Raw genomic sequence first — 21,276 nt, 5'->3', positions numbered from 1 at the left:
CTCGATTTTGTAAAAAAAGAGATACGACCTTTCTATGTTAAGCTATTGATATACATATTTTGCTCCCGATAACATTTAAATGCATGTATTCATGAAGGTGAAATTTAAGATTTGGCACAGCCAAAAATCGCACTGTTACTTGTTAATTTCTAATTTTGTTTGTCTACGGTATATAAATATATGCTGGATCTTGGATATAGAAATATATATAGCGATATCCGTGTGTTACGGACTCAATATTGCTATCATTATATCAGATATATTCAAAATTTTGATATTGAAAAAAATTGGTCCATAAATGACTGAGATGTAAGATAAAACCCACGACTAACTAGATTTTAGGTAGCCCTTTCAAATGATAACCCATCTTGGGAGTAAATACAAATCTTTTCAGCTCACGAACGTGGGCCATGAGGGTGGGTCAACAGGCATTTGAACAATCTAAGTCATTTAGTACTGGAAAAAAGTGAATTCGTCTGCTCACTAAGCATTATTTTTGCAGAAAAAACCCATCACTCAAATAAAGGCTATGCTTGATAAATACTATGGGAACTCTGCACCATCAATTTTAAGGGGAAAAAGTGGTTTTTTGAATTTCGTTGTGGCCGTACAAGCACGGTAGATTCCGTGGTTTCTACACGCAAAACATTTGAAAAGAATCACCATCGGAGATTGAAAGTGCGAGAGAATTAGCCCTGAGTGACTATTTCTTGTTTCCAGACCTAAAGAAATGTCTCGAAGGAAAGAGACACAAAAACATATATTTTGATGACCTCGACAAATCTTATTTTTTGAAAGGGATAAACAAATTGTAGATACTTTGGACAAATTGCATAGAACTCAAAGGAGACAATTTTGAAAAATAAAATAATTTGTTATTTAAAAACCTGTGTTTGATTCATTAGGCCGGGTGGAATTGTATCGACGATCAAAAAGTTAAAAATCGTATAGCAGAAACGCAATCTACGGAAAATTCTAAGAAAGTTTCCTCAAGAAACCATAGGTCTAAAATAAAATCCTATCTTGCGCATTTCGTCTTTTATCCAATAAAAAAACTATTAAAATATATGTATATACTGAAATATCATTGGATAAAAGACGAAATGCAGAAGATAGGATTTGATTTTAGACCTATGGTTTCTTGGGAAAAATTTCTTAGAATTTTCCGTAGCATACTTTTCTGCAATACGATTTTTCGGGAAAAAAATCGACCCACTCTAATGTATATGAATACGGGGTTGGGTAAAAATATTCAACAAATAACGGTTGATTGTAGATAATTTAATTACGCTTTTTATTTGAAAATACCCGTGTAATTTTCAAAGAAATGTTTAATAAATACATGAATTCTCACGCCTACACGATAATAAGTATAATAAATTTCATATTTTATTTCTGAAATTCAAAAGAATATAACGTTATTTTGTTCAAAGTTACGTTTTTTTTTGTTCAAAATGTACAAATCTAATCAATCTTATAAAAGTATCTTATAAAAAATGGCACAACACGTATTTAAATAATTTGTACACTTTTTTTTGATGCCATACAAATTTCGGGGTATTAACAGATTTTTGGGTAAAGATATGAATTTTAAGTATTAAACATGTCATATATATATGTAAACATCATAAATACATACATAGTTATTGTATATTTAATAAAGGTCATTCATTCATTAATTTATTTATTTTATGAGACGATTTTTGTTTACAATGTTTTTACTAAAACATTTAATTTTTTGTTAAAATTGGAATTGTTTTTATTTTTCGCTCTTCATTAGTAAACAATTTAAAGCACTTAGAAATATTTAGACATACAATGATTTAATAGGGTCATAATATCTCGAAATTAATAGAACAGTAGTGTTATAAGGACAAAATGTAGCAAATAATTAAAAAAAAATCTAATATTTTGTTTGATGTTCTTTAATTACTCCAAAACATTTTTATTATTTTTATGTCATATATTTGTTTTGTAATTCTTTTGAAAATTTTTGGACACACCTTGTTGCTAAATATTTATGTATGGCTGGGTATATAATTTCAATGGCAATTTTAGACACTTGTGTCTGTACTCGTACTCTTAAAATAATTAGTTTGCCTATTGTTATTCATTTCGTTTGACATCTAATAAAGATTAAACTTTTTTTTTTGTTGTTTTGTTTTGGTTTAATTTTTAAATACTTATTTAATGTTAATTTTTATTTTTTAAACAATATATTTGATTTCATATGTACTAATGCATGTATAGAATATTCATCTCAAAAATTATTGAAGTAATAAAAAAATTTAATCGGATTAATATTAAACCCATTTGGAAATGAGACAAATACGACTTATCTGGAAGCAAAGCCCAAATATGGATTGCTATTATACATATACATATGTATATATGTATATTATACAATATTTCCTAGAACCTTAATAAAATTATGTACTATTGAAATTGAATCATATTTTACCAGGTGTTTACTTTCAAACTAATAAATTGTGAATGAGGCTTTCAATTTTAAAACAAAACATTCCAGCAAAAATGTCACACATTTGGAAGCACCTAGGAATATAAATTAATAATAAAAATACATTTTTTATGATGCATGCTCTAGAAAGAAAATAAATAAGCTTTAAATTAAATCAAACTATTTATTATATTATTTAATTTATATGATTAAAAGCTTGTCACGATATTTCCCTGATGTTGGGCCAGCTTGTCGCTCCAAGCTTTTATAAATTCTTTAAGGTATGTAATAAATATGTAGTTCGATTTAATGTAAAGTTTATTTTTTTCTTTTTAGAGTATGTATTTAAAAAATGTATTTTTATTATTAAAATTTTCGAACATATATTAAAAAGCTATATTCTGAAACTATATTGAACATACATACATACATACAAAGTTTATGATTTTTTTTGTTTCAATATTTTTAAGATCTAATAATTTGAATTTGTTTTTGAGCACATGAATACTTAAGTTCAACCAATAACGAAAATTGTATATTCAATTAACAAAATTATCAATTCAAAACTCAAAATTCAATAGAAAATATTAGAAAATTTTGTTTTTGAGCACATGAATACTTAACTCAATTATGAAATAATTGAAACCAGTTCAATGTGATAAATATTTGAATTGAAATATAGTTTTTCTCTGTGTTTGATGATACATTGTATTGCATTCTAGGTGACGATATGTATTTAAATATTTTCAATAAAATAAATTAAATTTAAAAATATTTTTTTTTAAAGTTAAATAAATACATTATTTAACAACAAAGCCATCAAATACCGTTTGTATACAAATAGTTAAAGCAATGTTTATATATATGGGGCATTTCATGTCAAGTGAACCAACTTTTGATATCGATGTCTTCCGATCGGGATGAAATTTGCACCAACTCAGACACAATTTTTCAACAAGATCGGTCGAGAACTCTCTGAGTTAGAGGGGGTCAAAGTTTGACATTTTGGTCAAGCAGGTGTTTTTTGTTATCCATGTAACTTATTACCTATTGTTCTTAGCAAAATGTGTCCCAAATAGTTTAGATAGCTCTTTCTTCAATCTTTCGAAAAAAAAATATTTAAAAAAAAATTAAATATTTTTTAATATTTTTTTCCGAAATCAAAATCTTTTTTGACTTTTTTTTAAAATGGGGCCTTTTTTCTTCTTAAAATAAAGCTTAGATGTTTTCCTTGAACACCTATTTGGTCGCTTAGTGGGATATCTATCAAAATAAATATTTTGTAACGCAAAACATACAATTTTTGACTTTTTTTGCAAAATCAAAAACTTTGTTGACTTTTTAATTCTTTTTTTTAGCTCAAACAAAAGCTTAGATATTTTCTAGAAGACCCTTTTGGTTGCTTAGTGGGATGCGAGTGGGATATCTATCAAAATAAATATTTTTTAACGCAAGATTTACAATTTTAAACTTTTTTTTTGCAAATTCGATTTTTTTTCAAAATGGGCCCTTTTTTAATTTTTTTTTAGTCAAAAGAAAGCTTAGGTCCATTCCTTTAAGATATATTTAGTCCCTTAGTGGGATGTTACAAAACATTTATTTGAGTTACAAAACATTTATTTTGATATATATCCCACTCGCATCCCACTAAGCGACCAAAACCATCTTAAAGGAATAGACCTAAGCTTTCTTTATAGCAAAAAAAAAAAAAATATGACATTTTAAAAAAAAGTCAAAAAAGTTTTTGATTTCGGAAAAAAATATAAAAATTTTGTTTTTTTTTTTAAATATTTTTTTTCGAAAGATTGAAAAAAGAGCTATCTAAACTATTTGGGACACATTTTGCTAAGAACAATAGGTAATAAGTTACATGGATAAAAAAAAAAAACACTTGCGTAACCACTTTTTTTAGCACAAATTTGTTTGACGTGTTTACTCTTACAAGTGTTTTGTAAGATCAAACAGCATCAAATAAAATTAAACTAAAATAAGTTTTTTAAAATAAATAAAAGAATTCAAAGGTATTTTATTTAGTGGTTACGTCTTTTTCGTCAAATATTTATCATGTGTGACCCTACCTTAAGGGAGGGCGCACTGTATTTCAATTATTACTTAAAAAAATGCGGGAGTAAACGATAAATTTTAAGAGTGAAAATAATAGCTATGATTAAAACAGTACAAAATATACAGTACAAACTCAACTCAAATCATGTCTATCAAACCATCAAGTGTTTCACTCGGCGAAAAATGTCTTGTCCAAACAACTGTATGCCATCGAATGAGATTTGCACACAAACAATTTCAAAGAAATCTAAGAAGAACGACACGTTTTCTCCCATAGCAGAACATGAACAAATTTGTGTTCGTAATTCGGCTGAGGGTTTTTTCTTATGATCACAAAATAATGGCTCTTCAAGATGTGTGGTAAAGGAGATTGTAAGCTCTAAAACAAAAATTCGGAAGCTGAATAGCAAACGTAGCGTTCACATTCTCCCTAGCAGAAGACCTGATTTTAATATGGTGATTTACCACTTGGAAGCAGGTTTGTTTATGTTTTGATCTGATTTAATCATAACTTTTGTTTTCTCCCTTACAATTGATCGTTTATTCCCTTGAGCTCTACAAACTCGTTCTATAATACACTTATGAGTAAAATTTATTAACACCTCACTTTAAAGTCAGCTTTTTCATTGTGAATGACTGAAAATTTTGCGTAGTAAATAGAATATATTCATAAAGTTAATGAACTTTAAACATGATTGTTTATTTTAAAACAATACTTTTTATACCAAAAACTTTATTCAAACTTGTTTTTAATTAGATTATTAAAAGAGAAGCTACTACTACCTGATTTAATGTTTTGTATTTTTAACAAAACGTTAGAAGTATTAAGTTTCTAATTTATTATTTTCCGACTTTGTCATAAATCATTAATTATAGAGTAGAGTATGATACTAAATTTAAACTTATTAAAATAATTATTTATAATAATTGCGGTTATAATATGTAGTGGTATTAATTATTATAATTTGTGCTATATAGGAAAAAAGTAACACTATGCTACAAAAAAAGCAACAGTAATTTCATTTTATTTAAACATACTTATTCGCTTTTCCGCGGTTTTAATTCGTTCTTAAAGAAAACAAAAACGTTATTATTAAATTAACAAATAAATGTAAAGAAACTTTGACAGATCGAGCTAAAAATAGTCAGCTTGCTTTTAAATGTCATGACGTGTAGAAACTAACATGTTACATCTAAAACTCTATAGAATCACTCCACAAACTCCTTTTATCTCATACATCAATTTAAATAACCTATCTTAATACAAATTATAACTATTTAACCAAATCTAATACAAAGTTAAAGGCTTAGTAATATTTGCTAAGTGCATTATTTTGTGTAAATGTACATTAGGGTGGCCCTTATCTTGCACATTTGCGAAAAATCTTGATTGAGCAAAATCTGATAGCGTTTAGATATTGCAGCTTTATTTTTACAAAATGCGGCACAACTTTTACCGGCTATCGAATACGGTTAACTGAAAAAACTTTTATTTTTTTTAAATGGCCAATTTTCAGTTAACCAACAAACCGGTTTTTAAAAAGTCGGTTTATCTATCTATAGAAATAAAAATCAAATGTCGTTCGTTGGTAATTGCATTAGTTGAGAACGGCCGCACCGATTGAGAAATGTTTTTTTTAAATGTTGGTCATAGTCCAACTTAAGTTTTTACGGAATGAAAAATTGACCATGCCCACTTTTTTCGATTTATCTAAAATCGGAAAACGGCTACACCGATTTGGCTAATTTTTCGTTTAAATGTTCGTAGTTATCCAATTTAAGATTTTACTGAAGGAAAAATTGACCACGGCCACTTTTACGCCCACTTTTTTTGATTTATCTAAAATCGGAAAACGGCTGCAACTATTTGAAAAATTCGTAAGAAAAATAAAGCGAAACTTTTTATTAAAACTTAAAAAAAATTTGAAAATAAATTTTATGCATACAATTTATGAAAGCTTTATTCTTAGCATATCCAGAATTGTTTAAAATTTTTAAATCGGTATAAAATTGTGTGAGTTAGATGTACTAAAGTACTACGAACTACCCAAAAACAGTAGTATGCCCTCACCTAGGCCTACAACCCTCATTAGGTCGCTTTTCAAGTTATGACAAAAAGTGTTATTTATTAGCAGAGTGTTATTAATTAAAATTCGAAAACGAGATCACGAGCAAATATCCATTGAAATAAAATTACATAACAAATAAAATTACCCTTCGTTGTCATACAAAAAAATTTGTTTTGAGGATGCAAACAAATTTTGTATATAAGGGGATTCAATAAACTTTAAAATTCCGATTCCCTAAACTTTATAAATCTAATTCTAAATCCGCTAATAACTTGGCCAATAAGCGTTGAATCAAGAAAAGCAGCTCGATATGTGATCACTCATATTTCTTAACAAATATCGATTGTTTATATAAAAACTCAAAATATCTAAATTCGCTAATAAGCGTTTAATCAAGCAAAGGAGCTCGATCTGTGATCACTCATATTTCTGACCAAAAATTGATTTTTTATATAAAAACTCAAAATATCTAAATTCGCTAATAACTTGGCCATTAAGCGTGTAATCAAGAAAAAGAGCCCGAACTGTGATCACTCATATTTTTGAACAAAAATTGATTTATTATATAAAAACTCAAAATATCTAAATTCGCTAATAACTTGGCCAATAAGCGTTTGATCAAGCAAAGGAGCTCGATCTGTGATCACTCATATTTCTTAACAAAAATCGATTTTTTATATAAAAACTCAAAATATCTAAATCCGCTAATAACTTGGCCAATAAGCATTTAATCAAGCAAAGGAGCTCGATCTGTGATCACTCATATTTCTGACCAAAAATCGATTTTTTATATAAAAACTCAAAATATCTAAATTCGCTAATAACTTGGCCATTAAGCGTGTTATCAAGAAAAAGAGCTCGATCTGTGATCACTCATATTTCTTAACAAATATCGATTGTTTATATAAAAACTCAAAATATCTAAATTCGCTAATAACTTGGCCAATAAGCGTTGAATCAAGAAATGGAGCTCGATCTGTTATCACTCATATTTCTTAGCAAAAATCGATTTTTTATATAAAAACTGAAAATATCTAAATTCGCTTATAACTTGGCCAATAAGCGTTTAATCAAGAAAAAGAGCTCGAATCGATTCGATTTTTTATATAAACTCACAATATCTAAATTCGCTAATAACTTGGCCAATAAGCGTTTAATCAAGAAAAGGAGCTCGATCTGTGATCATTCATATATCTGATAAAAAATCGATTTTTTATATATAAAAACTTACAATATTTAAAATCGCTAATAACTTGGCCAATAAGCGTTTAATCAAGAAAAGGAGTTCGATCTGTGATCAGACCAGAATTCGATTACTTATATAAAAACTCAAAATATGTACATTGATTTATATGTATTCTGTTGTTGCAAGACATAGGTTTTTGACAACAGACTTAGGTTCTTTGTCTCTAAGTATATTTTATTCCATATACATATACAGTGCCGAACTTAAGTATTGGCACAGGATGCTCATTGTTCTATAAGGTCGATTTAAAGGCCATATTGTTGACATTTTTAATAAAAATATATATTTATCAGATAGATTGATGAATTTCCTACAAAATACCACCAACTTCATTTCAACAATTTTGCAATATTATTTAAAAATAATAAAAAGACGAAAAATTCCACAATTCCGTAGAACAAAACTATTGGCACACTTAACCAGATTCTTCAAATTTGATCGATCTATCCACTTTTTTTCTTTGAAAATGCGATTTTATCTTCTTTTATTTAACAGTTTTCGTTTCTATAACTGTTAATGTCAATTTGTAAAAAATGAGCACAATAATTATCAATTTTGCTGAAAATAGCTATCAAATAAAATGAAACAACAGAATCTGAGCGCAAAATCATACTTCACTTGCACAATCAAGGAAAATCATATGCTGAGATTGTAGAGATTATGGAAAGAAGCCGTTTTACAATTTGGAGTATCGTGCAACGTTTTAAGGCAACATCAACACTTGAAAGTGCTAAACATACAGGTCGTCCTAGATTCTTAAGTGAGCGTAAAAAGGTCAAGTTATGTCCAAAAATATCTTCAACACAGGTTGCTGTAGAGATTAAGGAAGAGTTTGGGAAAGAAGTTCACGCAGCAATAGCCAGAAGAGTGCTCCAGAAGACAAACTATAGTTGTCGTATTGCTAGGCGTAAACCATTTATTTCATCTGTGAACCAAAAGAAGCGTTTAGTATATGCCGTTTAGGAATTTACGTAAGCCACATGATTTTTAGCACCAAGTGCTATAATATTTTTCGCTCTGATGGCCGTCAAACGGTATAGAAAAAAAAACCAATAAAGAGCTGGAAAAACAAAATATTGCTTCAATAGTAAAACATGGTGCTGGAGAGGTAATTGTGTGGGGTTGTATGTCCGCTTCAGGGGTTGTAGAGCTGGTGTTCATTGACGAAATAATGGACAAAGTGAAATATACGGATACACCTCAAGAAAAGTACAGAAAAGTTAAATTTACCATTTTCTTTCACTTTTCAACATGACAATGATCCCAAACATTCGGCCTATACTGGACGTATGTTGCTTTCATACAATATTTCGCATGTCCTACCACACCCTCAACAATCTCCGGATCTCAACCCAATAGAGCATCTGTGGGAAGAGCTAGATAAGCGAGTGAAAAAGGCATTAGTTGAATAATGGCAAAGTATTGGGTTAGATATCACAAACAAGTTGGTAGATTCATGCCTAAGCTACTCGAGGCAGTTATAAAGCAAAAATCACTTGCAACTATATATTAAATTTTGCAATATTGCTTCCTAAATGAAATGTTTTTTTAGCTTTTAATGATTATATTTTACATATTTTACATTTTCTTAAACAAAATAACGTATACGTTTTGAGTAATTAATTAATAAATAGTATTTTAACTTAATATTTTTTACTAAGTTGTAAATTTAAATTTAAATTAGAAAAAATAAAAAAACACATTTTTATTTTTTCATAAAAATGTATATTGATGATATGTTATTTTGGTTTTTGAAAACAACAATTGAAAATAACGTAATACACATAGCATCATAGTGAAGAAATTAGATGTTTTTTTTTATAAAATATATTTCCAGTTTCATTGTAATTCAGATTTGTAAATTTTGTTTCAATAATTCAAGTAGTTTTCATGAAAAGTGATGTTATGTTATTTTGCATTTTAGTTCACGATATGTACTTATGTGTGTGAAGTATGTGCTACTTTATGTGTGTACACATGATTATGATTAAAATCACTTCTAATAATTTGGTTTGGTATTTGCAAGTAGTTTGAGAGTAAATGGAAAACATAACATTTCGTTTTCATTAAATATTTAAACAATTCATACCTAAGTAAGTATGTTTTCACACTTCATATATACATGCATATGTATGCAAATATATACATATGGGCAATTCCATATCATCGTTGTGACATTTGTACGCCTATTGGAGTGGAATAGATTTTGCAAAAATAAGAGTATGGGAGAATTAATTTGGTCTTTATGTTCCATTCAGAGGGTACTATATTTTTAAAAAAGAATAAGTACTTTCGAAACATTGTTGTCCAAAATATCGAGCGAAATAAGGTTATATCGTACGTGACATAAAACGTGCAAAAATATGCGAAAATTTGCGAATCGCAAGATGCGTTATTTTTTCTTTTAATTTCAAGGGTTTTTGTTTTTTCAGTCGTGGTTGTCATTCTCGTGGAATTGCCCATATGTACATAAAATCGTATGTGTGCATTATCTATGTATATAAAGTAAAATGACATTGTTAATGCAGCAGGTGAAATTATAGCTCAAAATTATTTTGCAACGTTTATTGCATTATTCATACAAAATATCCATGTGGTATGTAATGTGCATGCTTCTGCATGTTGACGTTTTTAAGTGTGATTAGTTAAAATAACAACAGCAAACACCCAATAACATCAAAGAGCTTTAATATCCAAAAGTCCTTACGACATATTTTAAACGGTCTCTATATAATGTTAGTAGACCTGTCCTTAACAAATAGATTTGGATGGGTGTTATCGTAATATTATTATTACCAATCCGACTTTCAGTTGAAGACGGTGAGGCGATAATCCGACATCATCTTGGAAAGTAACGGAAACCACCGATTTGTACGTCAACAATTCGATAGCAATTTTATTTTGAATCTTTATATCTTAATGCCTCCAAAGAATTTTTATGCGCCATTGTACACTCATCCCAAACGATAATTTTATTTTTTTTGCTTGCACCACCACTCAGGGGATGACCCCTACTCATGCAATGCATTGTGTTGGAACTAGGAAAATAGGTTATGGGAAGGAGGATAGAGGGAGTAGTATTGTAGACATTTGATTTGAATTTTCCTACATTGAAAGGGACAGGAAGTTTGTTCCACATACGGACGAATTTTCTCTGTAGTGTGTTGTGCGATCGACTGACCAATCGACCACGAATGGATGAGCCCTCGCTGATGAACGCGTATTTCGTGAGAAACTACGGGTATCGGGAACAAGTTCCCTAATTTCATCAAAACACATTCCATTGTAGTATCGATAGAACAGTGAAACACAACCCATATTGCGACGATGCTCCAGAGAATCAATACCTACCTATTCATTACCCTACTGTCACCGATAAGCACCTTCGCCCTCTCCTGTACGCGGTAGAGTAACTCCAAAATAGACTTCGAAGCACCGGCCCATACATGAGAATTGTATTCCATTTTAGGTCGGATATAAGTGGTGTAAATAGTAAGGAGATCAGACGAAGTGAAGTATTTCTTACACCGTCTTAGAAAACCGAGGCACTTGAATGCTTCTTTCGACACTTGAAAAATGTGCTTTGTCCAGCGAACATCACACTGAATTCTCATGCCTAAAACATCGAGAGCTTCTGATTCCTTAATGAGTCTTACGTGCATTAAAATCAACTATGTTCGCATAACCCCATTCAGAGATTGTCACAAGATCTTGGTTAAGTGTATCATTCATGTTTTGCCTCATTGCCCCAATCTCCGAAAGGCTTGGCCTATAGCTGAATGAATATGAATGGCAAATGTTGCTGTCATCTGCAAAAGAATAGATAGGGTTGGAAGTTTGACTTAGAAGGTCATTTAGAAAAATAAGGAATAAAGTAGGAGAAAGAACGGAGCCTTGCGGTACCCCTGAATTAATCTTAAACTCATTTGATGAGATCCCATCTACAACAACACGTATAGTGCGATCTCTGAGAAAGCTCGATATAAATCGAGAGAAGTCGTTACCGACACCAATAGCAATTTGAACTTTTGAACTTTTTTTACATTGAAAAATAACCATTATATATGAACCATTCTGAATAATGGAGTACTGTGTGCTCGTAACAGGTATACGTTATCTTATTAATTGCCCTCAGTTGGTTTACGTGGTAGTTCACTACGTGCGAACAATCAAGTAGAGTCGAAGGGACTCCAAATTGCCCTCAGTACTCTCTTAATTGTTTTACTACTGAACGTATATTATAGATTGGATTTAGATTTTTAAAACTCAAGTGGCCGAGGAATATCAACGAAGTTCATAAAATAATCAGCTGGTATGATCACAACAGATGATCATATGTATATAACAACCACTGGTTTGTATACATATCGCTATTCAGTTGTTAACGCTTGTCGATTTAATTGTGGTTAGGCTTTCATAAAGCTTAAGTCACAGTTAAGATCATGTTTTTTATGGCCTGTATTAACATTTGTGTGTACAATTATTATAAACAGCTTCTACTTTATAGGAATACCAACACTCTAAAGATATGAATTTATTAATATTTTACAGCCTAAATAATTGGAGTTCAGCAATATTTTAATACTTGAATAGTAAACATGGTTACATAATGACAATATAATGAACAGGTATTCCATCATAGCGAATTTAAAAGAATGAATTCCATTGTTAAATTTTTAATTATTCAAAACAAATTAGTAATTGAAGAAATGAGGATATTTATAAGAAGGCAACCCTTCAATAACTTTTACCAAACTTCACTTAGAGTGAGAAAATATAAATCGGAAATTGTTTTGAAATTATATTGTACATAATAAGTTACTCCTTTTAATCACTGTCATGTAACTATGTGCTATTATCATAACGAAATTTATATCGCGTATTTATAATTTTCAAACACTTTAGCTGATGATGACGATACACAATTAATAAGGAAGCAATTATGTTGTAATATCAATGAAATGTAATTAATTGCTTAAGCTTGAAGTAAAAAGGATTTATGTCTTTCAAATTTAACTTTTAAACTTAAAGGCAGTTTGACGAAAGGGAATTAATAATAAAAATTAAAAGCAATATAATCCATATTAATTAATGACAGATTTTATTATAATTTATTTGCTAAAAGGAAATTGTATATTGGCAAAAACTCAATTTTGTTTAAATTTGAGTAGATTTTTTTTTCATGATTTTTGTTCTTAGCTCATTTTTGTTCTTAGCTCATCATACCTAACGAACAAGAAGTAGTACTTCAGCGTGTAAAGGACCCGAAAATTTACACAAAAATGAGGGATTTACAATAGATGACGTATCTTTTGATCGGGGTTTTTCTTTTTAATAACTTATATGTCAATTTGAAGGGTACATATCTGTCATTTATTCCCACTTAGTTATTGAACATTATAGTGTAAAGAACAAAGTTTGTTTTTGATTCGAAAATGTCAAGAAAACAAGTATGAAAGTATGGTCGGTCAAGCCCGACTGAAAGTGATTCTGAGTCGATCGGTATACTTTGGTCGTTAGACTAATACTTTTGGGCGTTTCAAACATCTGCACAAACTCATTATACCCTCCCCACTATGGTGGTGTAGGGTATAAAAAGTGCCGCTGAAGCACACCAATTTCAACGTGCGAGAAACGGTTTGTGCGGTTTAGAAGTGGTGATTTTGACATGGAAGACAAATGTCGCCAAGGCCAGCCAAACAAGTTTGAATACCAATAATTGGAGGAATTGCTCCATGAAGTTTGTTGTCAAACTCAACAAAAGCTTGCAAAATAATTCGGAGCTACTCAGTCAGCAATTTCGAAACGTTTACGAGCAGCTGGATTCATCCAAAAGTAGGGAAATTGATACCATACGAATTGAAGCTGAGAGATCTTGAAAGATGATTTTGTATGTCTGAAATGCTGCTTGAACGCTATAAAAGAAAATCTTTTACTTGCGAAGAAAAATGGGTTCATTACGATAATCCGAAGCGTAAGAGATCGTATGTGAAGCCCGGCCAACCAGCCGTATCGACACCAAAGACAAATATCCATGGCGCTAAGGTAATGCCCTGTATTTTGTGGGATCAAAATAGATCATAGATCAGATCTATGGACTGCTGAAATCTGGGAACCAGAATCTGCGGCCAGACATGAAACCGTAATATTCCATCATGACAACGCTAGGCCACGTGTTGCAATACCTGTTAAAAACTTTTTAGAAAGAAGTGAAATTTTCCTCACCCGCCTTATAGTCCAGACCTTGCCTCGTCCCACTACTATTTATTTCGATCAATGCACAACGCTCTCTTTGGGATACGCTTCATTTCAGAACAGAGTATCCGAAATTGGCTTGATTCGTTCCTGGAATCCATACAATGGCTAACAATGGCCAATACTTTCAATAAAATTATATTGTTTCAAAATAAAAGCTAAAAATTTGAAACAATCTCGAAAATAAAATTTAAATTTCATATTTTAATTTAATTTATAAATCAAATTTAAGTTATAAATCAATAGCATCAGCGTGAAAGTAATACTTTTAAAATCTATTACAATAAAGTAATCACTTTTACGTTAGATTAAAGAATTCAAAATCAAAATATCAATTTTAATTGTGATGTACACCAATTTTAGAAGAGATGGACGGGTTTTAAAAGAATTTTTGAATTTAGCTGAATAAGCAAAAACGCATTGGTTCACTAATCTATATAACTTGTTTAAATCTCCAAATTTAGAATTTTTTTATGATAAAATTTGTTAAGTTTTGAAAACATTCATGAATGATCTTGGATGGGGATAAAAGTATATCGTATTCCGCTAACAAAAACCTCTCAAACGTATCAATAATGTTTTTTTTTATATTTATAAACTTAAAAAAAAACTATAATTAAAAAAAATTTATACCCTGAACTCTAAAATTTTTTTCTGGTAGAATTTTTTTTTTGATAAAATGTTTTCGGTTATTTTTGACAAGATCATAAAAACTTAAGAAATAATAAGCAATTAAAGTCCGATTCATAGATTTGAAAAGAAAAGTGTTTTTGCCCTTATACGTAAATTTAAAACAGTATTGTATTAATATTTTAAAATAAAGTTGAAATTAATTTGAATAGACAATAATCGTTTGTGATTGATTATTCTAGGTTATGTATTTGTAGCACTGTATTTAATAATCCACCAACCACTAATGGGTTAATAACAAAATTTAGTCAACGCCACTGTTTTCAAAAGTGAATAAATAAAAACTCACAACTAAAAAAAGTGTATAATGTCAATAAATAATTAAAAATAATACACTTTTTTACTTCCATAGTACATAGTTTATATACATGTCTATTGTACAATAATAGGATAGCCCAAATAAAAAAATCTATAAACAAATTTACAATTACATACTATATGTAAAAGCGTATTCTAATTATATCTTATATGTCTACCACGACTGGCTCAGCAGTACCTCATCCGATCAACCCAATTTTTCAGTACATTGAAAATCGAATAAACAGATTAAATTGTAATGTCAATTGGCCACTTCGGAGCTGTGATTTGAGCCCTTTGTATTATTTTCTGTGGGAGCCATTATACAGGGCAACAAAATCGAAAAAATTTTGGAGGCTTTTTAAACCACTACACAATTTTGATGTATTGTCTGGAACCACAATAGTACAAAAATGGTAAAATATTTTTGATTCTATGGATAGATTTTTTTTTAAATTTTTTTTTCTATAATTGTGAATTTTGTTAGATGTTTCTCCACATAATTTATGGTAACTCAAAAAGAGTTAGACCGATATTATTATATTATTTACATAGCCTTTAATCTAATTATATATTGCGTTTTAATCGGCTCAGTAGTTTCGGAGTTATATTAAAAAATTGAAGCAAAAAATATATTTTTTAATAGCAAATTTTTGTGTTTTAAAAACTCCAGAAATTTTTCAGGTTTATTGCTTTATCGCAAAGCCACATTTAATAGGAATAAAATGAAATATCGATCATAAAAATCGATTGATTCTTTACGAATTTATTCACAATTAAGTGAATTCACTCATTTTCACAAAATTATACTTTTTTGTTTGATATAGATAAAATTGAGTAGTTAATGTTCTTCTTTCGATTGATTTAATATTGAAAACATTTTCCCCATGCTAAATTTGCTATTTTCACCTAAAAAATATATTTTTTGCTTAAATTTGGTATTATAATTCCGAAACTACTGAGCCGATTAAAATGAAATATATTAACAGATTAAAGGCTATGTAAATTTGAACTTTTCTAAGTTTACTTCAATAATATTCTTCTAATCCTTTTTGAGTTATCAGAAATTATATGGAGAAACATCTAACAAAATTCACAATTTTAGAAAAAAAATTTAAAAAAAAATCTATCCATAGAATTAAAAATTTTTACCATATTTGTACTTATGTAACCATGTTGCATCAAATCTATATAGTGGTTAGTGAACCCTTTTTTTTTGCTGTTGACCTGTGTTATGGATAAATGTTACACAAACCATCCAGAGACAATTGAAGCGTTGAAACATGAAATGACCATTTTTATACCCTACACCACCATAGTGGGGAGGGTATAATGCGTTTGTTCAGATGTTTATAACGCCAAAAAATATTAGTCTAACACCCACCTTAAAGTATACCGATCGACTTAGAATCATTTAAGTCGATTAAACGATGTCCGTGCGTCTGGTCGGCTGGCTGGCTGTCTGTCCGTGTAAACCTTTTGCGCAGAGTACAGGTCGCAATTTTGAAGATATTTCGATGAAATTTGGTACATATTACTTTTTCGGCTCAAGGACCAAGCCTATTGAAACTGGCTGAAATCGGTCCATTATTTCACCTAGCCCCATACAAATGTCCTCCCGAAATTGGACTTTATCGGTCATAAATGTTTAATTTATATATGTATCTCCACAAATTCCGCTCCAAATAAGTTTTATATACACAAAATTAATGCCACCAAATTTTGTTACGATCGGTCCATAATTAGTCATAGCTCCCATATAGACCCGCTTCCGAAAATCACTTTAACGTGCATAAGTCGCTTAATAATGTTGGTATACACACAAAATTCTACATAGTTAACTTTAATATAGACATAAATGGTGATCGGTCCATAATTGGTCATAGCCCCCATATTAGGCCCACTTCAAAAATATAAATTATTGAAATTTTAAAAGAAAAATGTTTTTGCTCTTTTACTTAGTGTAGGGTATTATATGGTCGGGCTTGACCGACCATACTTCCTTACTTGTTTTAGACATTTTTATACCCTACACCACCATAGTGGGGAGGGTGTTATGCGTTTGTGCAGATGTTTGTAACGCCCAAAAATATTAGTCTAACACCCACCTTAAAGTATACCGATCGACTTAGAATCACTCTCTGAGTCGATTAAACGATGCCCGTCCGTCCATCTGGCTGGCTGGTAGGCTGGCTGTCCATGTAAACCTTGTCCGCAGAATACAGGTCGCAATTTTGAAGATATTTCGATAAAATTTGGTACATATTATTTATTCGACCCAAGGACCAAGCCTATTGAAACTGGCTGAAACCGGTCCATTATTTCACCTAGCCCCCATGCAAATGTCCTTCCGAAATTGGACTTTATCGGTCATAAATGTTTAATTTATATATGTATCTGCACAAATTCCACTCCAAATATGTTTTATATACACAAAATTCAGGGTCCATAATTAGTCATATCTCCCATATAGACTCGCTTCCGAAAATCACTTTAACGTGCATAAATCGCTTAAATAAAATGTATACACACAAAATTCAACATAGTTAACTTTCATATAGACATAAATCACAGGACCTAATTTCATGGTGATCGGTCCATAATTGGTCACAGCTCCCATATAAGGTCCACTTCCGAAAATCCCTCAAAAATAAAAATTATTGAAATTTTAAAAGAAAACTGTTTTTGCTCTTTTACTTAGTGTAGGGTATTATTTGATCGGGCTTGACCGACCATATTTTCTTGCTTGTTAATTCCCAATCTGGCCATTTTCTGAGCTGAAGAGTTGGCAATATTGATAGCAGTTGCAAGGTTTTCTTAAAAACTTAATTAGTTTTTCGTTAATATATTGAATTTTATACGTAGTTGATAAGTTATTAACTAAGATTTTAATTTCGGTTTCATACAATAGGGTCCGTCCTAATGCACATAAACACATACACATGAATATGATTCCAAATGTTGAAGTTTTAATAGATTTTTAAAAATTTTATTTATTTTTGTTATGTACTACTTGCTTGTAAACAAATTGTTATTAATATTATTCTCCCTCTCATTTTGTTTTATCTTACAGATCGTGGAGTAAATTGAGATCTTGGTAATAAAACGAGAGCATTTTTTTTGCTCTAGTAAACTGAAGAAAAAACGTAAAAGTGAATCATCATCTTAATAAACCAAACCAACAACAGCAAGAATAAACAATATCACAAAAAAAAAACAAATTCTCCAAAAATAAACTATCCATTTGTTTTGATTTTGCTGGGGCTGCTCTCCATTGAAACGTACAGCGAACATGATGGCAGTGATCTACAGGTAATACACCAGTTTAAACACAATAACGCTTGAATTAACTGAAAATTAAGTGAAATAAAAAAGTAAAAAATAATTGCGACTAAATAAGTTTTTTTTTTAAACGCCGGTTAAAAAAATTCGTATATTTGAGAAATAATTTTAAAGGTATAATAATGTAGTGTGTGAATTATTATTTAATGTTTGTAACAAGATAGGAGTTTTGTTTTTTTTTTTTTTTTTTGGGTAATTTTTTGTTTTAAAACACTTAATATTCTTGGAGTGAATGGTAGCAACTAAAGACCTGCACAAGCTGCATTGTTTAACACGAAGACAATTGCCACATGATGCTTTTGTCATGTCATGTTATGTTCTTTTACCTACTTAACAGCAACACGCAAAGGCAATGTATATCAAAACAAAAAACAAACGCAGCATCATTTTAACAACATCATAACACACACAACATTAAAAAAATTAACAGATGCATGGATGACATGGAAAATAATTTCAAGTCATTTAAATCATGTATGAGGCCTTTTTTGTATGAGATGATTTCAATTCACTTGTAGTATTTATTGTGTGCAATAAGAAAAAATCTATATTAATATATAAATGTCTTTGTAAGTTTGTTGGTTTGTTTATTTGTTTGAGCATCACGCCTAAACGGCTGAACCGATTTTATTGAAATTTGGAACGTAGATAGATCCTTACTGGGAAGCGTCAATAGGCTATATATTTTTTTACTACGACAGGGTTAGCGAAGCGCACCGAGTCAAGCTAGTTGACTATAAAAATACAACTGAAATTTATATTTATATTATATAGTAGGTCAAAATAAAAATACGAAAGTACACCAATGGGTTTTTTAATGTTGTTTTGGAAAATTTTACAATATTTAGTAATATTACCTGTTATATTATTACTTAAAAAGGAATACGTGGAATATAAGCCATAAAATGCCAATAATTTTCATGGAATTAAAAATGTAATGTGTTTCACTTACATATTTTAAATACTACCTGACTTAGGTACGACCGCTCGAATATTATTAACGGGACATTTAATAATTACATTGCTAAATAAAATAAAACTTCATGAACAAAGCCAATTGGCCTATTAGACGGTGTTTAATTAAAGAAAATTAAATTAATGTATAAATCCTTAACGGTGAAGTTTATAATATATTTAATGTTTAAATTTAATGAAGTGTCTCTGAATCGTTCGCGGCATAATTGCTACAAAAATATAAATCTACGAAAATGATCCAATGGAACAAAAGCAACTGCCCAACGATTTGAAGAAAAAGTGTAGGGCATTTATTGCGTAACTTCACAGAATTTTTTTTCCTATTTTTTGTTTTCAAATAAAATCTAGAAGGCTTGAACAAAATTATTTAAATTTTCTAGTATATTTTTATGTTATTCAAAAATGTTTGAAATTTTTCTTGGAAAATATTTAATTTTTTTATGATTTTCAGCTATACAATGAGAAAATATGTATACGTTTCAGACTTTTCTATACATTTAGAAATATTGGCCAATATTGGGATATTATACAAAAATATTTGAACTACATAATGCAATTTATTATAAAATAGCAACAAATTTGTGTAAAAAAATTAAAAATTTCCTTCATGTACAAATTAATAATATTTATGAACATGTTCTTATTCTGAATGAAAAAAGTTTGGAAAAAATTCATGTTCGATTAATAATATTTATTAAAAAATTCATTCCAATTATGAATTTCTTTTTCCTGTGTTACACTTTATTATTTATATTTTTTAAAAATCCTTATATTATTTGTTCTAAATATTTAAAAAAAAATATATAATGCTAAATAATAATAGTTCTCAGATTTTCACAGTTCAGCAGTTATGTACAATTTCATTCTGCTATGCAATTTTATTCTGCCTAACAATGCGACACTTGTTAACATCAATTCAATTCAAGCTACCACACATAACAACAGCATCATCAATAGTTATAGACATGACATGGCACAACACGGTTTTCGCGGCGCGAAGACATGGTACAACATGGTTTTTGCGGCGCGATGACATTGAACAACATGATGTGCGCGTCGACACAACAAAACAAAGCATCAAATTTTGAAGTAAGACATTTTTCTACAAAATGTTGTCTTGTGCAGGCCTTTAGTAGCAACTACATACATATGTATGTATATTATTTGAAGTACCATGTGAAATTTTCACTTTTTTTAAATTTTTGCAACGAAACTGAAACTTTCAAACGTGTTTTGGTTTTTTAAATATTTATATAAAATAAAAATGTGTAACTTTAGTTGGATTCTGGAATAAACGTCATGTCCCTCAACTTTTTTCATTGTGTTGTGATGAGTGTTTTTTTTTTGTTTGTAAGTTTGAGGTGACCAGTGGTAAAGTTATTTGTAGGAATAAGAAGAGTTTAATATTGATTTGTTTTGTTTTAAATATCATACGAAACAGAGATCACACGTAGCATTTCTGAGAATTTGTGATACAAAGGATTGTTTGTAAACCAGGCGTGGACAGTAAAGAATTCCTTTAATTTTTGCCCTAGATATGAATAAACCAGAGGCGAATATTTATTAATGTAGTAGAAGATTCCAGTAAAATGAAAATATGTATGTATGTCCATTAGAGTGGTTCAAAGTGGTTTTGTTATATTTCCGCAGAAATTCTGTTGACGATCAAATTATTATATCTAAAGATTTTCTTGTTACTAACAACAAAAACTATCAACATCAAATTTTTCTCCATGAATTTTAATTTTTATAAAATGCTCCATTTTTATGAATATGGCTCAAACTGAACAAATTTGCGTTTATTTACTCCAAAAAAAATTTGTTTTAAAAAGTACCAAATTATTTTAAAGACAAATTCAGTTTCCTGTTTTCCCCATTTT

At 29.8% G+C, this 21,276-nt stretch overlaps 1 protein-coding gene across 1 annotated transcript in view; it reads left to right on the top strand.

Moving 5' to 3' along the window:
- Gel (Gelsolin) overlaps positions 1–21,276 on the top strand; it is an 86,388-nt gene that overhangs the window by 4,277 nt on the left and 60,835 nt on the right. Inside the window, exon 2 of the mRNA XM_065515813.1 lies at positions 18,153–18,391. Within this exon, the coding sequence (XP_065371885.1) occupies positions 18,372–18,391 (20 nt within the window). The 5' untranslated portion in view covers positions 18,153–18,371. The remainder of the gene's footprint in view (positions 1–18,152; positions 18,392–21,276) is intronic.

This window comes from Calliphora vicina, chromosome 1 (assembly GCF_958450345.1).
Source record: "Calliphora vicina chromosome 1, idCalVici1.1, whole genome shotgun sequence".
Lineage (NCBI taxonomy): Eukaryota > Metazoa > Arthropoda > Insecta > Diptera > Calliphoridae > Calliphora > Calliphora vicina.
The sequence above is the reverse complement of the archived record's forward strand: the minus strand, read 5'-3'. Positions and strand labels throughout refer to the sequence as shown.